This window comes from Trichechus manatus, unplaced genomic scaffold (assembly GCF_000243295.1).
Source record: "Trichechus manatus latirostris isolate Lorelei unplaced genomic scaffold, TriManLat1.0 scaffold00140, whole genome shotgun sequence".
Taxonomy (NCBI): domain Eukaryota; kingdom Metazoa; phylum Chordata; class Mammalia; order Sirenia; family Trichechidae; genus Trichechus; species Trichechus manatus.
In genome coordinates this window covers 2,150,844-2,177,913 of record NW_004444076.1, presented here as the reverse complement: position 1 = coordinate 2,177,913, position 27,070 = coordinate 2,150,844, and the positions used below count along the sequence as shown (strand labels likewise).

Below are 27,070 nucleotides of genomic sequence, written 5' to 3'. Positions count from 1 at the left end.
TCGGGAGTAACAGTGAGTCTTTAGAAGGCGCCATTATGCAGCACATATTGTGATACTAAAAATCACTGCTTGTTACTTCCTTTGTTCAACCTTCTTGTGGAGAATTCACATAATATAAAAGTGTTAATGTGTGTACTGCCTGATTCTGAGTGAGTGGGTGAAGAGTGTTTTTCTGTGTATTCACAGAGAGGGGAGCAACCTTCTCAGTAGCTGTGTATCCCTGAGCTTGAGTGCCTCAGAGTAATAATCAGGGTAATAATGACTGCCATTTGGTAAGGCCACACTGAGTACCAGGCACTGAGCTAAGTGCATTACTGCATCCTCCCTATTTCTCACATCACCCTAAGGCTAATATTTTTATCTCCACTGTACAGATGACGATGCTGAGGCTCAGAGAGGTTGAGCAGATCACACAAGTAGAATATAAAAGAGCCAGAATTCAAACCTAAGTCTGTTTCTTTGCACTCATCATGCTGCTTAGTAATAACTTACCTCTGTGTATGATTTTACAGTTTACAGCTTTGCTAATATACAGAGACATTATTATTATTACAGCTCTGTAAATGAAGAAGCTAAGTTTTGGAGAAGTTAAGTGAGTGTTATGGAAAGCGTCTCTATTCCAAGGCCCCCAGTGGGAGTTTAGGGGTCCCAATCTGAAAGTGCTTAGAATGAAGGGGATGGAAGGTGTCCTTATAAATCATCTAGACCAATCTCTCTCCCAGTTCTTGCTATATCATGCTTTAAACCAAAAAAAAAAAAAAACTGTTACCATTGAGTTGATTCCAACTCACAGCAACCCTGTAGGACAGAGTAGACCTGCCCCATAGGGTTTCCAAGGAGGGGCTGGTGGATTCGAACTGCTGACTTTTTGGTTAGCAGCCAAGCTCTTAACTACTGCACACCATGGCTCCATATCATGCTTTAAGGCCGTTATCATGCTTTCTGTTAGTGGCTGGGGCTAACACATTACTGCTTAAAGTTCAGTACAAGAGAAGTCAGCCCTCTTCCTTAATCTTTGATCATTATAGTGTCATTTCACATGCTGAGCCACATAATTTACAACCTGCTCTTATACTGTCTTTTATCTCTCAACTTCTTTTAGGGCTTTCCAAAATTCTGTCCTTAAGAACTATTAGCACAGGCCTGAATTCAATCCTACTATGCTTACTTCATCCCACTTATTTTGGACATATTATCAGGAGGGACAAATCTCTGGAGAAGGACATCATGCTTGGTAAAGTAGAGGGTCAGCAAAAAGAGGAAGACCCCCAGCAGGATGAGTTGACACAGTGGCTGCAACAATGAGTTCAAACATAGCAAAGATTGTGAGGATGGCATAGGACCAGGCAGTGCTCCTTTCTGTTGTCCATAGGGTCACTATGAATTGGAGCTGCCTCAACAGAACCTAACAACCTAACAACAATGCTTACTTCTCTAAATCCTTGGCCCAATATACAGTGTATTATTTGTGAAGGGGAACATGAGGCACCATTTTAAGATTAAAAAGCCATTTCCCTCAAATTATGTCAGGCATATACTATATGCTTAGACATTCAAGTCCTCTGCATCTAAGCTGCCATCATAAATGTAGCTTGGTTCTGTGTCCTGCTAATGGAGGGTGTCAGGTTAGACGTTGCCTTTTCATTAGGGAAGTCAAGGAAGTCACAGCAAGATGAAGGTTAGACAATGAGAATGGTTTACTGATTGATCCATATCAGCCTATATGTCACAAAGTTTTATACTCAAAGTCATACAACTATATAATCCAAATTCCACCTACTCCAAAATTTCACCCTCTTTCTTTTAGATCTGGCTCAAGAAGGGAGAATAAAAAGTACCGATAGGTGTTTCTATCACAGATTTCTCATTTCCTATGACTGTGCTTAGTTCAAACATTCTTGCATTCAGGGAAACAAAGAGACAAGTGGGATTTGGTCCTGGTCCTCTAGGAGTTAATAGTCTGGAGAAAGAAAGGGCCCCATAAACCAAATATGACAGTATAATGAGGTGATGATCCAGCCTCAGACGGCCCGAGTGAGGGCTTTGAGAGCAGGGCCTTTGTTGGGGAGTCAAGGGAATACTCAAAGTGTGAGCCACTCTTCCTGTTACCTCTGTGACCAGTCATATTCCTTTGACCTTGTATATTCAGGTATTATACTAATCAAGAGTATTTGTTATCACAGTCATCATCGTTGTCTTAAACATTTGTTGCCTCTGGCATACGTATTGGACAAGGGTGAGGTGAGTAAGGCACTCATATCAAGTGCAAAATTTAAGGGGGAAGGAAAAAAAAGTCAGTAATTAAGATAAAAAAATTAAGGCAATATTTTAGAAAATAAAATTAATGCAAAAAAGTCATAATGAAAAAAATACCAAAATTTTAAAAACAGGATCAGTCCGATGTTGGTCTCAGGTACTGTGGGATTACATAAAGGTCCAAGGTTGGTTCTCTGTCTTTGAGTGAGTGGCATAGTCTAGTTGAGATGATCTGAAAGGGACAGTACAAACACAGCTCCTGTTTTACTTGTACTCTATTGATTGCAAGCAAGAGAGATCTGACCTAAACTCCAGTAAGGGGACAGGGTGGGAGGATGTAGTTGATTTTCATTATACAGCTAATGTCATATGGGAACCATCAGGGAAATTCAATACAGGAGCCCTACTAAGACCCCTAAAGAATGAACTCAGACTGTTATTGTAGATTCAAGGCAACTCTAAACACTGTAGCAGAAAATCTGATGGAGCTTAATTCTGGTACTCTATAGTTAGTGGACACAAGTACAGCTACCCTCTGCATGTCTATATCTTTCTCTTATGCTACCAGCTGAAAATTGCTTTTTCTGCCCCTTTATTCACATTTCATAGGATAATCCATTTGATCTAGTCCATTTTTTGAGCTGTAATACACAGATCGTGGTCACAGATCAGGCACTAAACCCAGTCTAATGGTCCAATCAGCTTTGGCTAGGGAGAGAATAAGTTGCTTTGGTGTCATGTGGAGCAAATGGGGAGGTGCAGTTACAGGCAGGGTTTTTTCCTCAGAATAGGGTATGGATGAAGCAGGCTATCAACATGGCAGATTAGCAATTGAAAATGCCAAGGAAGCAGAACAAATAGCAAGTGCTAATGGAGTTCAGAGGAAAGAGAGATCACCAAGGGCCAGAGTGTGCTAATTATATACTCTAAGAGCCTACAATTATAAACCCATAGATATGCAAATAAATGCTGATGGCTCAGCAGATGGGACTATAAAACCATTTATCTATGGCTCCTGATAAATGGACAGCAAGATAAATGATTTGTTTATAACTTCACTGAGAGATTACACTAAAATCTCTAACTACTTCCCCTACCTACCCCACTTCTGGGGGCATCCACAGAATGAAGACAGCCAGTAGCTACCTAGGAGTAGATTTCCGTATTTATTACCTTCTGTCTTGGTTATCTTGTGCTGCTGTAACAGATATACCACAAGTGGATGGCTTTAGCAAAGAGAAATTTATTTCTTCAGAGAAAGTAAGCTAAAAGTCCAAATTCAGGGCATCATCTCCAGGGGAAAGCTTTCTCTTTCTCTCTCTCTGCCTTCTCATCAACCTCCCCCAACACCAGACTAGGAGTTTCTCCGCATAGGAACCCCGGGTCCCAAGGATGTGCTCTGCTCCCAGCACTGCTTTCTTGGTGGTATGAGGTCCCCAGCTCTCTGCTTGCTTCCCTTTAATCTCTTGTAAAATAAAAGGTGGTGCAGCCCACACCCCAGGGCAATTCCCTTTACACTGGATCAGGGATGTGACCTGGGTAAGGGTGGTGTTACAATCCTACCCTAATCTTCTTGAACATAAAATTACAATCACAAAATGGAGGACAATCACACAATACTGGGTATCATGGCCTAACCAAGTTGACACGTATTTTGGGGGGACACAGTTCAATCCATGACACCTTCTGACCTAGGCAAATTAGGAGGAGGCTTATAATAGAATAAACAGGCTCTTTCAATTGGGCTGGCTGATTCATACAGCCGAAAGTCATTTTCCCATGGCACTACTTTACTGACTAAATAGGAAGTTGTGGTGGCATCTGTTCCTGCCACCCAGATCCCAGTGACAGCTCATAAATTGGCATTTCTTGTCTCCTGACAGGGAGGTCACAGAGAATGTAACTATAGGGAAGTACTAAGAATGCTGACTCTAGCATTAGGCCTTCTGGTTCTCAGGTACTTGTGTAGCATTAACTGTTTATTGAACTTTGGCCTATACACCAATACATTACAGAATCCTAGGAGTGCAGTCATGCTAGTGGACAGAAATCTTCAAATGTGAACCCCATTTTCATGCCACTTGGAAGGAGATTTTCAGTAATATTTTTAAGCTAATGGTTTGCAAGAGGACTTTGTTAATATGACAAGAAGACTTTGTCAAGTTTTTTATGTGGTTTTGTGTGTGTGTGTGTGCTTTGGTATTTTTTTATCTACTTATCTCCCTGAAATATCAAATGTCCTTGAAATCAAGAAAAGAGACTTTAGATCTGATACATCTTCTCATTAGCCAGTGGCTGTACAAAATAATAAATAGGCAATGAATGAAGGACTGAGTGATAGATTAAAAACCTGCAATATTAGTAGCTGTATCTCCGCATTGATAAGACTTTTGTTGTTGTTATTAGACTCTGGATGATGAGTAACTGAGCTTAGTCAAGTAATCAAATCATTATGAAAGAAAGCCTCCTTCTAAAAACTCAAGGTATCAAAGCTTTCCCCAAATATCAAATCTACTAAATATGTGATTCATAATATAATATTAACTTCCATAAAATGGTTCCAAAAAAATGGACATAAAAGTTTCAAGAGTTCAATACTGGACATACTATAGTGCCTCATTATTCTTGTCTTGAACTTATTGTAGTGTTTAGAGAATAAAATTATATCCCTTAATTCTGTTGAGTACTATACAAATGGGATTTTTTTTGTTTGAGATGTGTATTAGCCAGCTTTGATTCTGAAAATTTTCCTCAAAATATGGTGCCACTAAGGTAAAAAGAAAAAAGGAAAATTGATAACACCATTTTCTCCATCTGTCGAGTCAACATCAGACAGAAAATTCAGTAAGCCCTCCTAGGCAGGAAGTACAATGCTCCTGAAATGACATCATCATGAAAATGTTTTATGACCTAAAACAAGTCGTTGACCCCTTTCTTCTTAGATTTTGTGGTAAAAGTTTAGATCAGCTACAATTATATGCATAGACTTTTTTAAATAAAGGTGTCTGCAGTCACAATCTTTCTAAATTATATAGTGAAAGAATAGCATTCTTTATATTTGTCTATGTATACAGGGGGTATTAGATGGACGTAAGATATAATTAAATATCTTATAGTAGGCCCTGTCTATAATTATTTCTTTGTATTAGATTTGCAATTTTACATTTTTTGGTGGAAGTGTATCTGTTAATATTGCATCCTGTTTACATAACAGGCAAAAAAAACAAACAAACAAAAAGGCACTAGCTTAAATAAGATAGAAGTTTTTCTTTTACATAAAAAAAAAAAAAAAAAAAACCAAGGGCAGGTAGTCCAGAGGCGAAATCATGTCTCCACATATCATCAGTGACACAGATTCCATCGTTATGCTCCACTATTCATAGTATTTTCTTGCATCCTCAAGGTCACTTCATGGTCCAAGATGACTGTTGAAGCTCCAGCCATTCTGTCTGGGTTCCAGGTCAGCAGAGGGAGGAAGTGGGAAAGAACAAAATTGTAGTAAACCCAAAAACCCAGTAGTCCCAGCTAAATCAGCTTCCCTTTGAGCAGCCATCCCAGAAGTCTTACAAAATCCTTCTGCTTAAATGTTACTCATCTGAACTTATTCATAGGGTCACATCTAGATACAAAGGAGGCTTAGAAATAAAATCTTTGTTACAGGTCAAGTGACCAGTGGAAAATTGGGTTTCTATCAATAAGAAAGAAGGGGTGAAGGTATGTTTGGGAGGCAATCCAACTGTCTCTGCCACAAGGGATGTATCTCAGGAAGAGTGGAAAAATCGGGGAACAATATCGGATCCTCTTACGATAACCTAGTCAGAATAATTCTCATAAAGCTCATAATGTCATTTCATTTCTTAGTTAATATTTATACAGCCTATTAATACTAAGAGGAGCCCTGGTGGAGCAGTGATTAAGCACTTTGCTCCTAACGGAAAGGTCAGCAGTTTGAACCCACTAGCCGCTCTGTGGGAGAAAGATGTGGCAGTCTGCTTCCATAAAGATTTACAGCCTTAGAAACCCTATGGGGAAGTTCTGCTCTGTCGTATATGGTCCCTATGAGTCAGAATCAACTTAATGGCAATACATGTGAGTTTTTTTTGGGTTTATTAATACTGAGCCCTTCCCAAGCTGATTTTCTGTGTGGAAACCACATTTTAGGTACAGACACAACTGTGATCTCCCAAGGCCAACTTTCATTCATCGTGAGTCTTTATCTCTAACCATGGGAAATACACAAATTTCTTTATAAAGTTGAATATAGCAACAATGCAAAAAACAGACCAATAAAAAATTACGAACAACTATGCACACCTATGTTCACTGCAGCATTATTCACAATAGCAAAAAGATGGAAACAACGTAAGTGCCCATCAGTGGATGAATGGATAAACAAGTTGTGGTACATATACACAATAGAATAATATGCAACTATAAAGAATAATGAGAAGTCCACGAAACATGTTATAACATGGATGAATCTGGAGGACATTATGCTGAGTGAAGTAAGTCAATCACAAGAAGGCTAGGATAGTATGGTCCCAGTATTGTAAAAAATCAAGAATAGATATATACACAGAAGGCAAAGTTCTTTGATGGTTACCAGCGATAGGAGAGAGAGGGAGGAGGAATCACTTTCTAGGTAGTAGACAGTTGTTACTTTTGGTGATGGGAAAGGCAAGACCAAATATAGGGAATGTCAGCACAACTTGACTAAGGTAAATAAACACACTAAGAAGTCATGAGAAAAAGGGACAATTTCAGTAAATGCTATAACATATGCAATTTTGCAACAATAGTAACAATAACCCAAAACTATGCGAGCAGTTATGTATCTAGATATGGATGCATACATGTGCATAGAAAGGCATATGTGAGTAAATGCACGTGCATGTATAGGTGTAACTGAGGGCATGTGTATATACACGTTCGTGTGTGCTACATATATATACACATATATAGCAAACTACATAGGGCACACAGTTAAGGAGGCTTCCTAGACATACACAAACAAGTTGTAAAAATAGTTTACTGGGTTAAGAGGCTTGGGACCATAGTCTTGGGGGACAACTTAGTCAATTGGCATAACGTAATTCACAGAGTTAATGTTCTACATCTTAACTTGGTGAGTAGGATCTGGGGTCTTAAAAACTTGAGAGTGGCCATCTAAAATACAACTATTGGTCTCTACTTGTGTGGAGCAAAAGAGAATGAAGGAAATCAAAGGCTCAGAGAAGAAACTAGTCCACGATACTAATAGGCCACATGAACCACAGCCTCTTCTAACCTGAGACCAGAAGAACTAGATGGTGCCTGGCTATCATTATTGACTGTTCTGACCAGGAACACGATAGAATGTCCCAGATAGAATGGGAGAAAAATGTAGAACAAAAACTCAGATTCCTAAGAAAATGGCCAGACCTACTGGGCCGATAGAGACTAGTGGAACCCCTGAGACTATCCCCCTAAGATAACCTTTGAATTTGGAATGGAAGCTATTTCTGCAGGTCACCTTTCAGCCAAATAATAGATTGCTTATAAAATAAACAATGTCACATATGAGTAATGTATTCCCTTAAATAATTAACCATCTGACACCAAAACGTCAACATTTACCCAAAAGCAAAGATGAGAAGGCAAGGAGGGGAAGGGAAACTAGATCAATGGAAATAGAACCAACAGAATGGAAATAATGAGCTTGTAAAAATTGTAACCAATGGCACAGAACAATGTGTATAAAAAATGTGAAAGTGGAACGTAATTTGCTGTGTAAACTTCCACCTAAAGCATAATAAAATATTATTTTAAAAAATTATTGTCTTAGTCATCTAGTGCTGCTATAACAGAAATACCACAAATGAATGGCTTTAACAAAGAGAAATTTATTTCTTCACAGTAAAGTAGGCTAAAATTCCAAATTCAGGGCGTCAGCTCTAGGGGAAGCCTTTCTCTCTCTGTTGGCCTTCTCATCATTCTTCCCCTGGACTAGGAGCTTCTCCGCACAGGGACCCCGGGTCCAAAGGACGTGCTGTGCTCCCGGCACTGCTTTCTTGGCGGTATGAGGTCCCCCTGTCTCTCTGCTGGCTTCTCTCTTTTATATCTCAAGAGATTGCCTCAAGACACAATCCAATCTTGTAGATTGAGTCCTGCCTCACTAACAAAACTGCCACCCATCCTCTCTCATTAACATCATAGAGGCAGGATTTACAACACATGGGAAAATCACACACTACTATGAACCATGGCCCAGCCAAATTGATACATACATTTTGCGGGGGGACATAATTCAATCCATGACAATTATGAACAACTTCCAATCTGTTTTTTAATCTTTTTTTATTCTTATAAAATACAGACAACACATTTGCCAATTCAACATTTTTCGCACATAGAGTTCAATGAGACCAATTACATCAATCATGTTGTGCATCACCAATATCCATTGCCAAATTTCCTATCACCATAAACAGAAACACCGATTTTCCCCCTTCCCCTCTCCCTCCTGCCCTGGTAGCCACTATTAAACTCTGATCTCTATGCATTTGCCTATTTTAGATATTTCATATTCATGAGATCATGGAATATTTGTGCTTTTGCGTTTCACTTCTCTCAGCATAACATTTTCAAGGTTCATCCATGTTGGGGCATGTGTCAGGACTTCTGTTCTCTTTATGACAGAATAATATTCCATTGTATGTATGTACCATATTTTGTTTATCCATTTATCTGTTGATGGGCATTTGGGTTGTTTCCACCTTTTGGCTACTGTGAATAATGCCAAAATGGACATTTGTGTACATGTGTCTGTCTGTGTTGCTGCTTTCAAATCTCGTAAGTGTATACCTTAGAGTGGAATTGCTGGGTTATATGGTAGCTCTATGTTTAATTTTTTGAGTAAGCACCCAACTGTTTTCCACAGTGGCTGTACCATTTTGCATTCCCGCCAGCATTAGGGAAGGTTTTCAATTTCTCCACATCCTCAGCTACATTTGTATTTTCCATTTTTTGTTTGTTTTTAATTTTAGCCATCCTAGCAGGGGTGAAGTGGTATCTCACTGTGGTCTAGATTTGCATCTTCCTAATAGGCTAATGATGATCAGCATTTTTTTATGTGACTGTTGGTCATTTGTATGTCCTCTTTGGTAAAATGTCTATTCAGGTCTTTGTCCACTTTTCAATTGGATTGTTTCTCTTTTCATTATTAAGTTGTAGGAGTTCTTCATATGTTCTAAATATCAGACCCTTATCTAATATATGACCCTCAAATTTTCTCCCAGTCTGTATAGTCTTTTCACTTTTTTGATAAAGTTTTTGATGTACAGAAGTTTTTAATTGTGGTGAGATCCCATTTATCTATTTTGTCTTTTGTTGCTTGTACTTTTGGTGTCATATTTAAGAACAATATGACTGTTTTAAAAGATGTATTTCAGAGGCTAACTGAAAGTGTTCTTCCTCTTATTACATTACACAAAGTGAATTACCTATAAAAACTGATTTAAAAAGCATTTTTTTTTCAGGAATGATTTTGCAGCTGCCTTTTTTAAGAGTTAATGTTTACCATTATCAATTCTATGTGTGTATAATTGATGAGGAGTCCCTGGGTGGTGCGAACAGTTAATGCACTCAGCTGCTAACCAAAGGTTGAAGGTCTGAGTCCACCCAGAGGTGCCTTGGAAGAAAGGCCAGGCTGTCTACCTCCAAAAAAAATCAGCCATTGAAAATCCAGTAGGGCACAGTTCTGATAACACATGGGGTTGCTATGATGCTGTGAGTTGGTGTCAAGTTGACGGCAACTAGTACTGGTGTGACTGAAGAACAGAAATTTTAAAACTCATTAAGTTTTTCCGAAAATGGAGCACTGGTCTTAACTGAGAATATATATCAGCTTCCCTAATGTAAGAAAAATTTTGGCTATCTCCCTTAAGAAACCTTAAGTTTTTCCTGTAAATGTTACTCTATTAGCCACTGTGATGGAACAAACCAACTCGATTGCAAAGTACCTCATTTTACCACTGAGGTAATTATTCTGGAGGACAAAACAGGCCTCTGTATTCCTCCTCAGTCCTTGTACTGTGTTGTACAAGATAAACAGATCAATGCATTTCTTTCAATAAAATAGAAAGTCTTGTGTTCGGGAATAATCCAGTTCTCTAGACTGTGTATCTAAGGCATGATGGCCCATAATAATATAGTAAATTAGGTAAAATTTGTGTTTAATGTGCTGCTTATCCTCTGTTACTGCCTGCTGTCCTTTCTCTATCTGTTCAGGAAGCATTTATTGAGCACCTATTATATATTAGGGGCCCTGGTGGCACAGTGGTTAAGTGTTAGGCTGGTAACCAGAAGGTTGGCAGTTCAAATCCACCAGCCACTCCTTGGAAATCCTATGGGACAGTTCTGCTGTCTCCTAAAGGGTCGCTATGAGTTGGAATCAACTCAACAGCAATGGGTCTTTTTTTGTTTTGTTTTTTTTTATGTTGGCCCTGTATTGGGAGCTGGAGGTATGGAAAGAAGTTAGACACGAACTATGCCCTCACTGAGTTCACCACCTACACTTCCTGTATCTACCATAGAACCACCTCCTGCTTCTGGTGTCTTGGCCCCAAGGGAGTGAGGTCTGCCTCACCTGGAAATGGCCCTGTGGACATTGCTCTGTTTCCTGACCTGCTTCTTACCTTTCCAATCAAAACTTATACTTCCTGGATCCATGACCAAAGTCTACCAGATGATTCTTCATTTAAATTCAGATTTTTCAATTCTTACTTTAAAGGGAAGATATTGGTAGCAATTTCAGACCAGTGTTAAAAGAGTTGGATATAGATTTTTGAGATTTTTTTTTAACAACCAAGGACTTTTTAACACATGAATCTTTGACCAAAAATTATATGTAAATTTTATCTGATCATACTATGCATATAAGTAACAGCTTTAGTAAAGTTACTATTTTAGATAATATGTCAGTCAGTATTCCTAGATAATTTTTTTTAATAGAAAATGAACTAAAATATGATTTGCTCTTTGTAGAAAACTCACTAAAATCAATTCTTGAGGGGCAATCTACGAGTAAATACATGGAGGAGTCCCTCAGATCATGTAACCTATTAGATTCCTGGATAAGACCAGCCTTCTCCCTACCCAAAAAAATAAGTGAAGTAAAAATGTGGGAAGTTAAATTGATTTATTAACTTATATATGCATTCAACAAATATTTATGGAATGTCTACTGTATGCTGAGTTTTGTTTAAGGTGATTAGCAAAATAAATTTAGGCTCTGCCCTCATGAAATTTGTGGTTGAATGAAATTTAAGATAATATTAAATTAAGCAAAAACAAATAAAAAAGGTCATTTCATGCAGAGAAAAGTATTAATGAAGTATGAACAGGCTGCTGTGAAGAATAGCAGGGTGTCCTGGTCAAGGTGGTTAAGGAAGATCTCTGTGAAGTTAACATTTAAAAACTAATGAAACTGAAGTTTAAGAAAGAGCCATGTCAGAGGAGCTCAAAATTTTGCATTTCAGACTAGATTATCCAAATAGAAATGGCATTTATAGGCTGATCATGACCATATTGCAGTATCTGGCATACAAATTTTAGTCGTTCCAAATGTCAGCCAAAATTCTCACTTCTAACCAGAGATTCTGTTTCCTAAAAAGATTCGTAATCTTAACTCAGGCCTAATAAACCCGTGGCATCATTTTGGATTTTTACTTTTACGTATGGTGAAATGCTACTAGTTGCACAGTTGTTCAGTGCGTGTGCTAACCATGGGTCTCTTTCTCTTCCTCTTGTATCACCAGGCCTCCGGAACCGGTTTACAGCACTGTGAACAAACTGTGTGATAAGCCTGCTTCTCCCAGGCACTATTCCCCTGTGGAGTGCGACAAAAGCTTCCTTCTTTCAGCTCCCTACCCCCACTACCACCTAGGCCTGCTCCCAGACTCTGAGATGACCAGGTACTGCATGGGCTTCCTCACTTCATCTTCTCGAATTGCATGTGCTTTCACAGGATGAATGGGTAGAATCCGCCTCTGCTCACTTCTCTTTCACTTGACATCCTCCTCAAGATAGAGAGATGTTCTGTTCTTTAGTCTTCTTTGGGATAGATTAAGAATATTGCCCCCCCCACCTTTTTTTTTTCTGGTGTGATCACAGTGCGCTCAGGCAGGATCAAGTGATGCTCTGAATATTCTTGGTTCCCATACATCTTAGTAAGATATTAATTCCATTTTTCTAGAAGAATTAATTTTAGAATAAGTACCATTTTCCTCATATAGAAGGATAAAAGAGAAAATGTTTGAAATAATATTCAGTAAACTCTATCCTTCTACCCTACTGGAGGTTCTGATGCATCTCTCCCCAAAACCTCCCCAATAGCAGATGATAAATGATACCTTCTGTGTATACTCATAAGATAAGATTCTTAGAAGTAAGTACTGTAATCATCATTTAATAGATGAGACAACTGACTCCTAGCAGTATTATGCGCCTTGTCCAAAACCACAGAATTGGTTGGTTCTATCTAACCACAAAGAACATAATCTTAACCTTTACACTATGTTATTATGCTGGATGTTTACATATATTCTCTTAATTACTGCCATTTTAGATAAGAAAATAGAGACTCACAGATGTTAAGGTATTGCCTTCAGCATGACATTGCCAATTAATGTGGAGTCCAGATTAGAGCTTAGAACATGTTGAAGTCTTTCTACAACAACTTTGTAAACAAATCATTCTAAGTCTAAAGGTTGAACATCACTCTCCATTGATATTCTAAAGCATGTGTACGGTAAATAATAAAACCGTATCTTCATAAAATAGCTAGAATCAGAAAGAGAGGAAAGTAAGAAAAATAGAATGTAGTGTTCCATAAGGTAGTTCCAATTCAGTCTAAAGTGATATCAGTTGTCATGTTCCTACACATAATGGAGGGCTTATGTAGTTATGCTTTTAAACTGAGTATTTTGATATATCCTCATAGTATTGTTAGGGCTGAGACAATATAGATTTTAGAAAGATACAAAATGAAAATGGCTCTTCTTAGAACATCCCTGTTTTTGGATATTCTAAGAAGATGCATTTAGAAGTCAATTACTAGACTCTTGAGGGGAAGTAAATAACAAAATTTAAATTATATTTAACATTTCTGGAAATAAGTCAGAAAATATATTTTTGGCTATGCAGTCAGCTGGGGCATTTTCACTAATTTGCAATGATTAAAGCCTAATAACATTTCAGAATGCTTTCAAAATATGAAGCCCTCCTATATTTTTAACAAATCATAAATACTGTTTCTTGATATGATGAACTCTACAATTTTGAAGCTAAGAGGGCAAAGTCACTGTAGCCATAGGGAAGTGAGCAGATGCACACACTTACTATAATGACTTTCTAGTGATTATGCATCTATAGCCAGTTACCATAAGGGTAGCTTTCCTCTGTGCCAGACATTTTGTTAAGCACTTGTTATGAATTATTTCTTTTAACTCTCACAAACACCCTGTAAGTAGACATTATCATTATCTTTGTGTCTACAAATGAGGAAAGCAAGTCTTGAGAAGTAACATAACTGGTCCAAGATCATTGCTAATAAGTGGCAGAGCTGGGATTCAAACCCAGGTGACCACTTAACCTGGCAGACCATTTGCACCTGCATTAGCATAGGCATGATGGCAGCCACATGTTTGCTCGCTAGAAAAAATCTCCACCCATTTTTCTGTATTTTTGTCTCCTTCTGTATTTTTATCCTGCCTCCTCATCTCTGTTCCTCTAGCCTAGTGTCAATAAATCGTTTCTTTTTTTTTTTTTTAACTCATGCTATTTTCAATGAGCACAAATTACATTGACTTCTTTCCACCCTACTGGAGATTCTGATGTATTCCTTGCTAAAACTTCATCAATAAGCAGATGATAGATGATACCTTTTGTGTATAACCACCAAGTAGGGTTGTGTTGAATTTACGTTTTATACTCTGTATTATGAAAACCATGTTTTTTTATTTTTCAAGTAAAAAATTGCATTATAATGTTGAATAGCTCTTTTTCAATTTACATACCCTCAGCAGCTCTGATATGTACCAGTCCCCACCTCCCACCCTCCACCCCGTTAGGAATTCTATTTTCTATTCTAATTTCTTTACCCTCCTTTTCCCCTTCTTCCTTTCCTTTTTGCATTATCTTTCATTTCTAGAAAAAAAATTATACACACACACATATATACATACATACATATATATCCATTCTTAATTCCCCCACCCAATTTCTGCTCCTCCTCCAGAGTTTCCCAGTTCAGTAAATGGCAGGTACATCTGCGCCATTTGTTCAGTCCAAAAATTTCAGAGTCGTCCTTAATGCTTTGTTCTCCCTCATATCCATTATTCAATCCATCTTCCCGTCTTACTGATTCACCTCCAAAATATATCTCAAATCTATTCACTTTTCTCTACTTCTATCCCCACTGCGTTAGTCCAAGCCCCATCATCTCCCGCCTACAATAGCCTCCTAGTTGGTCTCACTACTTCTGCTATTGTCCTCCCGACCTATTCTCCTCAATGCAATCAAAATGATCTGTTAAGAATACAGATCTGATCTTCTCTCTCCCTTTGCATTAGCATAAAATGCAAAGTCATTAACCTAGCAGCCAGGCTCTGTATGATCTAGCCTCTGCCTGCCTCTTAAACATTATCTCATTTGACTCTTCCCTGTGCTCACCACACAATTCACATTGGCCTTCTTTTTATTTACAAAATCTACTAAATCTCTTCCTGTCTCAAGCTCTTCACACACGCTCTCCGCTCTTCCTATAAGTTCTTCTTACCTTTTGCCTTGCTAAATTCTGGTCGTCTTAGGTCTAATTTCAAGTGGCACTTCCTCAGAGAAGCCCCAGAAAGAGAAAATCAGGTCACTTATTATATATTCTCTCTTTTTTCCCATGAAACTCAAGCAATTTATAATTATACATTGATTTATGTGATATTTAAACTAAATGCCGGTCTCACACTCTACACTGTAAACTCAATGAGTGGAATCATGTTTATTTTGTGCATTACTATATCCCTGACTCTTAGCACAGTGCCTGGCACAGCAGGAGCTCAGAATTATTGAATGAATAAATAAACATAGAAATAAGATCTATAGACATCCAGACAAATATCTGTTTCAGGAACAGGTCATAGCTCAAGGTGTGCTTTACCCACTCTTTAGTAGATACAAAAAACAACTCCATGAATGAATGAATCTGTGCTTGGAAACAAATATCACTAGATTAAAGCTCAGTTTGTGTATTGCGCTCTCACCTTAAATTATCTTGGTGGTCAGTGCCCACCTTATAAGTTAATTAGGTAGCTGTCAGTTCTGCATGAAGACTGAGCAATTAATTTCAGAGATTATTTACTTTCCAATAGAAAATACCTCTTTGAGCAAATGTTTCTTGAAATGCAGCTAATAATTCAGAGACCCAATTCAAGAAAGAAATCTAGGTTTCACTGATGACACCATGACTTGTTTTTTTGTTCACTGTGACCGTGAATAACTCATGGAATCTCAGAGGGAGATAAAGACCTTAGAGTTAGACAGACAAACCCTTCTCCATCTCCAGTTGGGATGTGCTCATGGGTCCATGTCTTAGTTCTCTTCGTGGTAAAATACAAATTTTCTGGGATCTTCTGTCCTATAAAGGGTCATATAGGAATGTAGCCATCAATTCCTTTAACAGAGATTTATTAACTGCAGACAAAATGCACAATACTGTATTAGGACAATTTTTTACAAAGGTATGAGCTGTAAAGGCCGACCAAAAGTGTTGCAGAAATGCCTAACCTTTAAGTTGTGACATGTGGTGATGTATATTTTTCAGAGCGTCTGGGAATTTCTATTCCATTTCAGAAACATGCACGTATTGATACAGCAATTATTGCCCAGATTATGACACAAGCTAGCATGTGATACTGCCTTACATTTGTACCAGTTTACTCCCTAATTGGTCTTCAGAAGAATGGTAGCAAGTCAGCAAAAGCAATGAGAGTCAGTAATCTGGATTTCGGCGGGAATACTCACATTCTCAGCCCTTTAAATTGATAGCGCATATACAGGGATGAATTCATTGTATATACAAATTGCTGTTGTAATATCTTCTAAAAGACAACAGAGAAAGTTTAAATTTTCTTCGGCAAAGCATTTTATTAAATCACTTGGCAAAATGCCAGCTCCTAAGGCTGCAGATAATGTTTAGAGTAATTGACTTTTCAGACCTTGCAAAGGCAAGAAAGGGGCCGAGCCTGGAATCAAACTAAAATCAGAGTTCTATGAAAAACAGATGAGATTGCTGTGGGGCTCCTACTTAACCCTGCCTCTCTTTTTTTTTTTTAAGTAGTTTTTGTTGTTGTAATTGTTTTTTCTACTTTGGGAGAATGGTAAGTGATTCTGTTTTTGATTTTCCTAGGGAAAGAAGAATAGTATTCTTGACTGTTTTCCCAATACCCATTAAAAAAAAAAGCATTGCCGTCCAGTGGATTCTGACTCACGTATGGCATATTTTCATCTGCCTTCTTACATAGATGTCCCTAATTATTGTTATTTTACAGCAGGACTTTGGTTATTTTTGGTTCCACCCCCTGCTGAGAGTTTGCTTTTTGACCCCAGATATATTGAATCAGAATCTACTTTTTTACTTTGATTCAGTATTTCTGGGGTCAAAATGCAAATTCGCAGCAGGGGGCCAAACAGAAATAACCAGTTCAAAGCCCTGTTATGCAGTTGATAAACAGAGGCTGATATAAACCAGATGAAGGCCAATTAAAACGTGTTGGCAAATCTGGGATAGGAAATGGACCCTGAAGCATTATATGATCACAGACCATGTTCTTCACTAGTTGAAGAGTATATATTCATGGGGCTTCTCCTAGGTGTCCAGGTGTCAGGCACTATCCTGTAACCTAGGGATTCAAAGATAAACAAGACATGTCTCTTCCTTTACGGGACTCATAGTCACGTAAATGAAGAACTACTGTGCATAGTGATGTATATGCAGCTAAGCTGCCTCAGTTTCTAATCGCTAGATGAGTAAAATCAGACTAGTACAAGAGGTAGTGATAGAAGCAAGCATTATCTTACAGTGTCCTTCCTGCAGAGGTGTGAACATGCACAAAGGAACGTCTCCCACCTACACGTTGTTCCTTGTTTCACCAACTCCTAATCATTTGTAAGAAACACTAACTATGGGAAACATAACCTCACCTTCTCTTAGGTCCTTCTGCTAGTCTAGCTTCAAACTATTCTCTGCATAGTTCAGAGAATCTACACCTATAATTCACCCCCTTTGTAGAAGTCATAGTGTTAACAGCCCAAGCCATTCCTCGTTTTGGAACACAGAGCCAGATCTTTATCTCACAAGACCTCAGCCATGGGCCAAAAATTATGGTAGTCCATTAAGACACTTGGCTGCTAACCAAAAGGTTGGTGGTCAAGTCCACCCAGAGGTGCCTCAGAAGAAAGATCTGGTGATCTACGTCTGAAAAGTCAACCATTGAAAATCCTAAGGATCACAGTTCTACTTTTACATGCATGGGGTTGCCATGAATTGGAATTGACTCAATGGCAACTGATTTGAGTGTTTTGTGGTTTTTTGTTTTTTTTTTTTTTTTTAGAGAGGGTATCTTTGGTAAATAGTGGGAAAGCAAGCTTTCTCTCTTTGTAAAATAATAGAAAATTTATCTGGGCTTTTAATGTTTTAACTATCTCAAAATCAGTAAATCCAAAATCAAGATATAACTCCCAGGCATAATAATACTATAATAGAAGTATATGTGAGGCTCTAAAGGTGAGCAAAGGAGGAATCATCTAACTCTGCTTCTGTTTTCCTTGGAGGATAGTGCCTGGGCTGAATCTTTCAGAATGACATTGAATTCATTAGTCAGATGAGAGAACAAATGTGTTCCAAGTAAAAGCAACAGCAAAGAGTAAAGCCTCATGATGTGTAAAATCTTGGTGCATTCTGGGAATGTAAATAATTATATATGGCAAAGGGGTATTGGGTGGGTCATAAGGTAGGAGACACAAGCAGACACAGATCATAGAGGACTTTACTTACCAAGCTGAAGATTTTGGATTTTATCCTATAAATGGTAGCAGGGAACTGTTGAGAAGTTTTTAAAAGCAGAGTAAAGACATGATCAGATCTGTGTTTTTAGAAAGATCAGTCCGTCAACTGTATGGAAGATAACTGAATGGGAAAGGATTTGCAGACAGGGAGACTAGTTAGTATATCCTAGTTGAGAGTGGAAATCATGGAGAACTGAACTAAGGCTGTGGAGACAGAGAGGAGCAAATGGATTCAGAATCATTTATCAAAGAGTATAATGGTACTTGGTGGTTGACTAATTCAAGGGGAAGAGCTGTCTTGCTTGAGGTATTCATAGATGATGATTGTATCACCTCCTCTTTGAGACAGTGAGCCCTCCTGTCTACAATAAATGTACCTCAGTAGAAAACCCTGTAGAAGACAATGGAAGGATCGAGAGCAAAGCATATTAGAAGGTCTCTTGTTTGAGGTGGCGGCAGTATGATAGAGGAGCCAGGGATAATGTCCAAACTAAGTGTGACAGCTTCCTTTGGCTGTACTAATTGTGCATTTAGCGAAGGACTTTACCTCCCTTAGAGCCTCAATTTGTGCATCAGAAAACTGGGAAAATAATCATGTATCTGTGCTCTTCCCCTCATAGAATTGTGAGTATCAAGGGAAATAGAGCAAATGATTTTCATCCAGGCATTATCCCCATTAGTCATTATTAACTGTCTCCATATGCTTATTCTATTTTAAAACCTAAAGCTCATGTATATGTATTTTTATTGCTATCACGAATAAGAGGAAAAATGTTTATCAGTACAGGTAAATCCTCTGAGGCCATAAGAAAGCTGTTAATGCTAAATCCTACTATCAATTCATAAGCAGCAACCCTTCCTGTCACCGTAGGTAAAGTGATACCTTTTCCCTTTTATTGTTGTATTTATAGACTCCCTGTAAAGGACGGCATGTTTCTAAAGCCATATGTGACTTCACACTTAACTGAGATAATTTTCTTTTTCATCCAAACATATAGGAGTATTTCTGTCCTATGTGTACCTTCTTAGGAATGTGGAAAAAATGATAGTAGCTTCTCTGGAGCACAGATTCAGGGTCAGGTACTTTAAATACATCCCTTATCTTTTCTAACGACTCTACACACCCTGAAAAGTGGAGGTTTTGATCTAGCCAGTGATGGGACCTGGATTCTAACCAGGCCTTTTCCACACCCAAGCACATCCTCTTATGGAGCCTTAGTCCCTCTCACGCCACAGCACCACTTCACACTCAGTCTTCCTGTCCCACATCTACTCTGCCACTAATCTATGAATCCTAAAAGAAAGCTAAGCCTTGTTCACACGATTTAATCTGAGGAAATAGCACCATTTAAAAAAAGGGAGTAGACTTAACAAATCATTGACTTTTTCATCCCTTAGGAGGCTGATATAATCTTAAAAGAACACTTAATTTCATTTTTAATTAAAACCAGGAAAGGATGCTCTCTGGGCATGGCTCATAAGACACAGTTCCTTCCCGAGTTTATGCAGCAGCTTCTTCAAAGACCTTTCACTGCCTTTTTGAAGTAGGTGATCACTAAGCCCAGTTTGAACTAAGGATAATGAGGAGAGTTTAATTCACTCCCACAAAGTCACAGAGGTCGCTTTTGCCACATTGGGTTTTACAGCCTCTTCTCTCTGCAATGCGAGACATGCTAGGGTTCACAATGTAGGAAACGCCTCTTACTTCTAAATGAATACATTCTCCATGTAGACACTGTTTCCTAATGTGTGGCATTTACTGTTGCCTCACTGTTCTGTTTTTTTTTTTTTTTTTTGCTTTTTTTATTTTTTGTTCTTTCATTAAGATGTTCTTTTATTGAGAATCAAGAATAAAGTGCACGCACACAGTTAAAATTACATTGTGTAGTAGAAAGGATAAAGAAAGAGAAGGAACTTACCCTGGTCCAAAAGCTCTCATTTAATCTTCACAGCAAGACTTGCAGGCAGGTTAAAAGTGGGGAGGCTGGATCTGTGTCACATACTTTGGAATGGTAGAATGGGAAATGAACCCAGATTGGTCTTATTCCAGAATTCCTGTTCTATGATTTTCAAATAACTCTGTGATGAAACAGTCTAAATTTAATTGAATCGGTTAAAAAAAAAAATTACTTATCTACTTGAGATGATATGAATATTTTCCTTTAGTTTTGAAGTGTCTCTTTTGTGTTTTGGGAGAAATCTTCATATTTACTTTAGTAACTAACTATCATGTTACTAGGTAGCAATAAGTAATGGGAGAATAAGAATAACTTCAAAAGCTGTGAGAAAATTGTACGCAAAATGACTATAACAACAAAGTACAGGAACTCACAAAGAATCAAGACAGTAACTTTAAACCATAACACCCACAGCAAAGATACTAATTATAATCACTGATGTATATTGAGTGTTGTTATATGCTAGGCACCGTTCCAAACATTTTACAAGTACTAATTCATTTTATCTTCCCAACAACCTGTGGAATAGGTGTGATTATTGTGATTTTACAGAAAAATCGTAGTACATGGTTTGACAAACAAATGGAAACAGTGGATGAGATGTTTGAAACTGAGGCCATCAGGACTTACACTTAGAATGTTAATTTCATTAAAGCAGAAATTTTACCTGTTTTGTTTACTGCTATATTCCCTGTGCCAAAGACAGTACCTGACATGTAGTACTAGTAATAACGATGATGATGATAATGATGATGATCCTAATATCATGAACATTTATGTAATCTTATTATCACCAGGCAGCGTTTTATACATACTAATTGATTAATCCCCACCAAAAAAAAAAAAAAAACCTGAATCATAGCAACCCTACAGGACAGAGTAGAACTGCCCCATAGGATATAGGATTTCCAAGGAGCGACTCGGAACCGCTGACCTTTTGGTTAGCAGCTGTAGCTCTTAACCACTGTGCCAGATTAATCCTGACAGTAATCCAAAAAGGTATGCATTGTTATTATTGCCATTTTACAGACAAGGAAACTGACATCTGGAGAGGTAAGTAACCTGCCTAAAGTCACATAGGTAGAATTCGAACCTAAGCAGGCTGTCTCCAGAATCTGTGCTTTTAAATATGCTTAATAAATATTTATTGACTATTGTTCTAGTCACACATAACACTACTCAAGTATTGAATTCTGTTTGAAAAAGGAAAAACAAAACACCCCCATTTAACCATAATCAAATCAATTACCTGGTTGGCTAGGTAGGTAGGTAGGTGGGTAGGCAGGTACATAGATAGGTAATGAATATGTGGTTAAGAACCTAGACTCTAGAGTCAGAGTGTTAAGGTTTGAATCCTGCCTCCCCAACTTTCCAGCTGTATAAACTTGAGCAAGTGACAACTTCTCTGAGCCTCGGTTTCCTCATCTATAAAATAGCAATAATTAGGGTTGCTATGAGAAATTAATAAGATTATGTTTGAAATGTTAAGAGTAATGTCTGATAAATACGAACCAAATCAAACCAAACCTGTTGCCATCAAGTCAATTCAGATAAATATGAAGTGCTCCATAAATGTTACCTATCATTATATGTGTGTGTATTAAATGACATATTATAATCCCCTAAATAAATATCTCAGGTTGAGTTGGGAATGAATTTTTATTAAAGGATAGTTTTAAAAGGCTGTTTCCATTCATAGCCTGATAACCTCTGTTCCCTTGAACTGGCAAGTCCAGTGAATAGTGAAGGAAAATGAACGTTAGTGTTGGTGGCCTAGGAGGAAGGGCTATGCAAGGCTGTCTATATTTATATAGACATTTGTAAGCATTTTAGAATTTAGAATTTTGTTTTAATTAAAGGATCAAAATTTACCTTTCAGAGCAGAGACAGTAAATCTTTCACTTCAACTGTTTAATTCAGTTCTGTAGACCTTAAGCTCATATGAAGTTTAAAGGATCCCTTGAACAGGGTTTTTCAAGTCAGCAGGGATATATGTTCCAAACTAAATACTAAAACCTAAGATCACTCTATTCCAGAGAAAATGAATACATTAGAGAGCAAAGAGGAGTTTTATGATTTGCTTTAAAAAGGGGAGAATAGCCTGGGTTCCTGCTAACCCAGCCAGAGCCTTTGTCCAAATTAGACAAAAAGCTCCCCTTCTCTGGATAAAGGCCACACTGTGCCAGGGCCCATGGCTTGGTGAACATGGTTCAGGCTAGATTTCAACCCTAATTAATCCCCATTGCCAAGTGTCCTTGTGAATAGGTTGTTCAGTGACCAACCTGCCTAATTGAATTTATTGTTCCAGATTGAGGATGAGGGTGGGTGTAAGAAATCAGAATCTTCTTTCTCTTTGATATTTCCATGTCTGTGTCAAGTTCATTCTAATATTCTCTTCCTTTCCTAATATTTTCTGCCTGGGGCATAATTGTGAGGATGTCATCCTGTCGATACTGTTGATTAAAATATAACTGAGGCTACTTTATATTCGGAGTCAGAGGGCACCCTAGAAACAATTTAGTTCAACTTTTATATTTTCCAGATGATGAAACTGTCACTCAGACAACAAATATGCATTAAGCGCCTAATATACAGTTGGCATTTCTGGAATACACAAGCCAGATATGGCTGGATCCTGCTCTCAGGAGGTTTAGAGACCACTGGACCTGGAAGGTTTCTTTTGTGGATATATCTGACAGTCATCAGTAATGTAAAGAACAAAAGTCTAGAAATTAAGTATGGATAACATTTTTCAAATATATGTGAGTTTTAAGTAGATTTTATCCTTATCTTTTGGATCCCGCCTAATTTCTCCTTGATATTACTCCCATAGATTTATGTTCATTAAATTCTATGCATTCAGAGATTCTTCATGTGAAATCTGAAGTTCAGATGGCAGTCTGGATTTTCTGTCACTCCTTCCACTTCTCCCCACTCTCACCTGACTGGTTACTTGATAAGTCCTTGCTATCAGTGGAATCTATGTTATCTTTAGGACTTGGAGCATATTAGGCAGGAGGAAAGGGGATGAGAGTGAAAAAAAAAAAAAAAAAAAGGAGTCCCTGATCAGATTCCCACCATTTTGAAAGATGGAATTCTGAGTCTCTCCTTTCCTTTTCTTGCCTAGTCCCCCGGTAACTCATTTGTTACCCTAGACAACTATTTTCCACACTTTGCAATACAACCTTTTCCCCGTTGTTTTCCCGTAGAAAACTCTCACTTAAAGCACCTTACTTCTCCCTCTCACCTTGGTCATTCTTTCAGTCCATTAGAATTATGTTATTTCAGATGTAGGTCTCCTCCCTTCCCACTGCTGTCTACCCTAGAGCTTCATGCCTAGGTCAGACTTCTAGGAGCTGGAAAGTATCTGGCAGAGGCAAGGGCCTTTCATCTCTGCTTTGTGCTGCTGCTTCACAGTTGGGAATCTCATGTTATAGCACCGAGGTCTCCACTCTGCCCGGGTGACAGGTACCATGTGGGATCAGTGGTCACCTGAGGCCTCTTCTAGTCCCCTCTTCTCCCAGACAGAGACTGTGGAATTTCCTGTCTCAACCTCTGTCTTCCAGAGAAGCTGTTTCCTGCCAGATTCCCTGCCCGATTCTCATATTGGAGTCTTTTCCTCAGGGATTCTTGTGACCGATAAAAACAGCCTTTAATCTAGGCTCTTTCCCAAGCATAGAAATAAGAAAGATAGACACACCATCATCCTTGTTGAGCAACATTAACTAACAGTCAGTTTTAGGAGTGTCAAACCTTTCTCAGAAGATGATCTACTTTTTAAAACCCAGAAGTTAAATCAGGAGAGATGGAGGTAGTGACTGTGGGAAATTAAGGTAGGAGACGGGTGAATGAATCTGTCCCTGGCCCTTGGTCATGCTTTGAGCAACTGCTGGCATTTAATTGGTTAATGGCTCCTATAAGCCTCAGGTCAAAGACCTCGTACAAATCACAGCTCCACAATACTAGTTGTCATTCTTAAAATCTCACCTAAGTATAGAGTGTTGATTTGTTCTCTTCACTCTCTCTAAATGGCCTCCTAATATATCCCAAGTCTTTACTATAACCTAAAAGGAGACTCTTTAATGAAGTGTCATGGAATCCTCTGCCTTTCCCTAGGTCAAGTGGAAATCCACATGGGCTCAATAGTCAAACTTTATCTAACCCCACCTCTACCTTCTGAAGGTGTTGAAGTCTTCAGATCCTTCCTTTCTTCTTGCAAGGTCCAAAATTAGCTTCTTAGGGGGCTTGCAAGCAATCCTTAGTTTTCTTCATGCACGTCCATCCCATAATACCCAGGAGAATAGATACAAAATGAACCTCAAAAGAGCCAAAATCAGTTTGCAAATTTCTCTCTAGCAATAACCTTTTGAAACGTGAAAGCAGAGTATCTCTTTTTAGCTCTTCATAGGTAGGAACAATGCTGTATGCTGTCCATGTTACACATGAGCACACAGTAAACATTCAGCAGAATGACAAGTGATAGGTGTTCACCTACAACAGTGACTAATGGTCTCATAATCCAAAGAGGGCATTCACATTTAGTAGAAGTTCTCCAGGCTCAAGGCAATGCATAGAAGAGTTGGTAAGTGGAGAGGAGTCCTTCCAGCCAGGAAGTTTTCACCCTTATTCGCTTGGATGAAGGGAATGCATCCAATTTTCACTGGGAATTCTTCTGAGTTAGGCCACAAAAACATATTTTCTTTATCCCACCTATTGTGTGTTGTAATCAGTGATATCTACTTTTTGGTAAAGTTAGTTTTATTAGTACTGAATATGTCAATGCCAGATGTTCTGGAGATGTAACATCATATGCGGTTGCCTGTAACATTTCTTAGAGGGTTTGGGTTAGTCAGCAACTCTAATTGACCTTGTGAAAGGTAATGAAACAAAAATCAATTCAACAAACTTAGAAGATTGAAAAGGAACAGATTAAGATGTACAAAGGGACTTTGTTTTCAGCACCGGACATTCTGAAAGTTTGCTTAGCATGCTAAGTAAATGTCAGTGCATGGCAAGGTGAAGGTGATTGCCATTCCCTTTCTCTAAGGTTCCTTCTACCAGCTATAAATAAAAAGAATGGACAAAAAAACACATGCTGCAAACATGCCTAAAGCTAATAATATATTCTTAGGACCCTAAGTATCATTAAATCATTGAATGCTTGGCCAGAAATGGTTAGAGACTATTGAGCCCAAATATTAAACACACATACACACACATACACAGTTGAGAAAAGAAGACTTACCCAAGGTCATACAAGTTAATGGCAGATGTAGGACTTGGGTCAGAGACTTTAGGTGCCAGGGCTTTTTCTCACACCCCAGCCTGTAATTTTTAACTAAGTACATCCTTCAAAATTTTTCCTGCTAAGGAAGGTTACATATTATAGATTGAGCCTAAAAGGAAACACAGAACTACTAGCAAGTGGATACCTTAAGAGAGAGTGATTGGTATGGGAAGAGAGAAATTGTATCTTTTATTATATAATTTAAATTGTTTGAATTGTTTAAAACAAGCACGTAAGTACTTTAATTAAAAATATAATTTAAAATCCTCATTAAAACTCAGCAATTCAGAGAGGCCAAGATGGCGGAGTAGTCAGACGCTTCTGGTGGACCTTCTTACAACAAAGACCCGAAAAAAACAAGTGAATTGATTGTATATGACAGTCTGGGAGCTGTGAACATCAAAGGGAAAGTTGAAGAACCTGACTGAGTGGCATGGGGAGGGAAAGAGGATTCCGAAGCAGCGAGGAGTTGCCAGACCTGACCTGGTGAGAGCCTGAGCCCTTCAGGCCTGATCAGCTCATGGGTGAGCAGTGAGGCAGGCAAGCAGCAGTGCTCGGGAGGTGCATTTTCCACACCCGGAGAGACACAGCGGCAGGGAGTCTACTTGGCCACCCAGAAACAGTGAGAAGGAGCCCTCGATTGGCGAAACATAAGTACTTGCGTATGGCATACTGCACAGATGAAAAACACCCCCCTTAGGGAAAAACATCTCTCCACTTAGCTCCCCACTCCCTGCTCTGGACTGGGTCCCAGACTGGCTTAAGCAATTGCTGAGTTCCTTGGGCCAGAAGTAGGATCTGTAACACGCCCGGAGCCATTCTCCTAGCCATGGAGAGTGAACAAATGAACAAACGGGAAAAAATAAACTGCCAGCTCCCCTAAGCCAGGAAACCAAGGTAGGCACAGGTCCTTTGCCTAGGCACAGGCATAAGGGATCCATGGACTTTGAGTGCCTTTCCCCCTGCATAGACTTGTGTGGGCCCATCTCAACAGCATAGGCCCTCATTACCGCAGTACAACAGGGTATATACCTGAAGTCTAACTTCAACTGTTTCAGCTGTGAAATGGCAGGGTCATGACATTTGACACTGCTCTGCCCATTAAGCAAGGTCTTCACCTACCCATGTCAGGGACCTGAGGACTGGTGGCTCCACCCACCCACGCCACCTAGCCACCTGCGATAGGGGCCCAAGAATAAAAGATAACCCCTTCCCCAGTACTTACACCCAACAGCATGGGGTGCTCATAGTCCAGCTGCAAAACCCACCCACCTATGCACTCTAGGGAAAAGGGACATGCCTTCCTCCTGGACACTCGGGGGCAGCTATCAGCCCTCTGCGTTGCTCAGAGTGTGTATCCCTGATGCAGCCAGGTGCCTTTGCCTACACCAATCACCCATGCCTGTCTAGGACTGTAGGTGAGAGCCTACACCACACACTTGGTGGCCATCTACCTGGGCACCTGAGCTGA

General features: G+C 38.8%; 1 protein-coding gene across 9 annotated transcripts in view; it reads left to right on the top strand.

Annotated features, from left to right (window-relative positions):
• The window catches only part of DLG2 (discs large MAGUK scaffold protein 2), a 2,186,317-nt gene that overhangs the window by 1,694,248 nt on the left and 464,999 nt on the right, over positions 1-27,070 (top strand). For 7 of the 9 annotated variants that reach the window (XM_004385499.2, XM_004385503.1, XM_012558150.1 and 4 more), the window contains one exon: positions 12,054-12,209. The exons of the other annotated variants lie outside the window; for them this stretch is intronic. In XM_004385499.2, the coding sequence (XP_004385556.1) occupies positions 12,054-12,209 (156 nt within the window). The remainder of the gene's footprint in view (positions 1-12,053; positions 12,210-27,070) is intronic. 9 annotated transcript variants of the gene reach the window in all.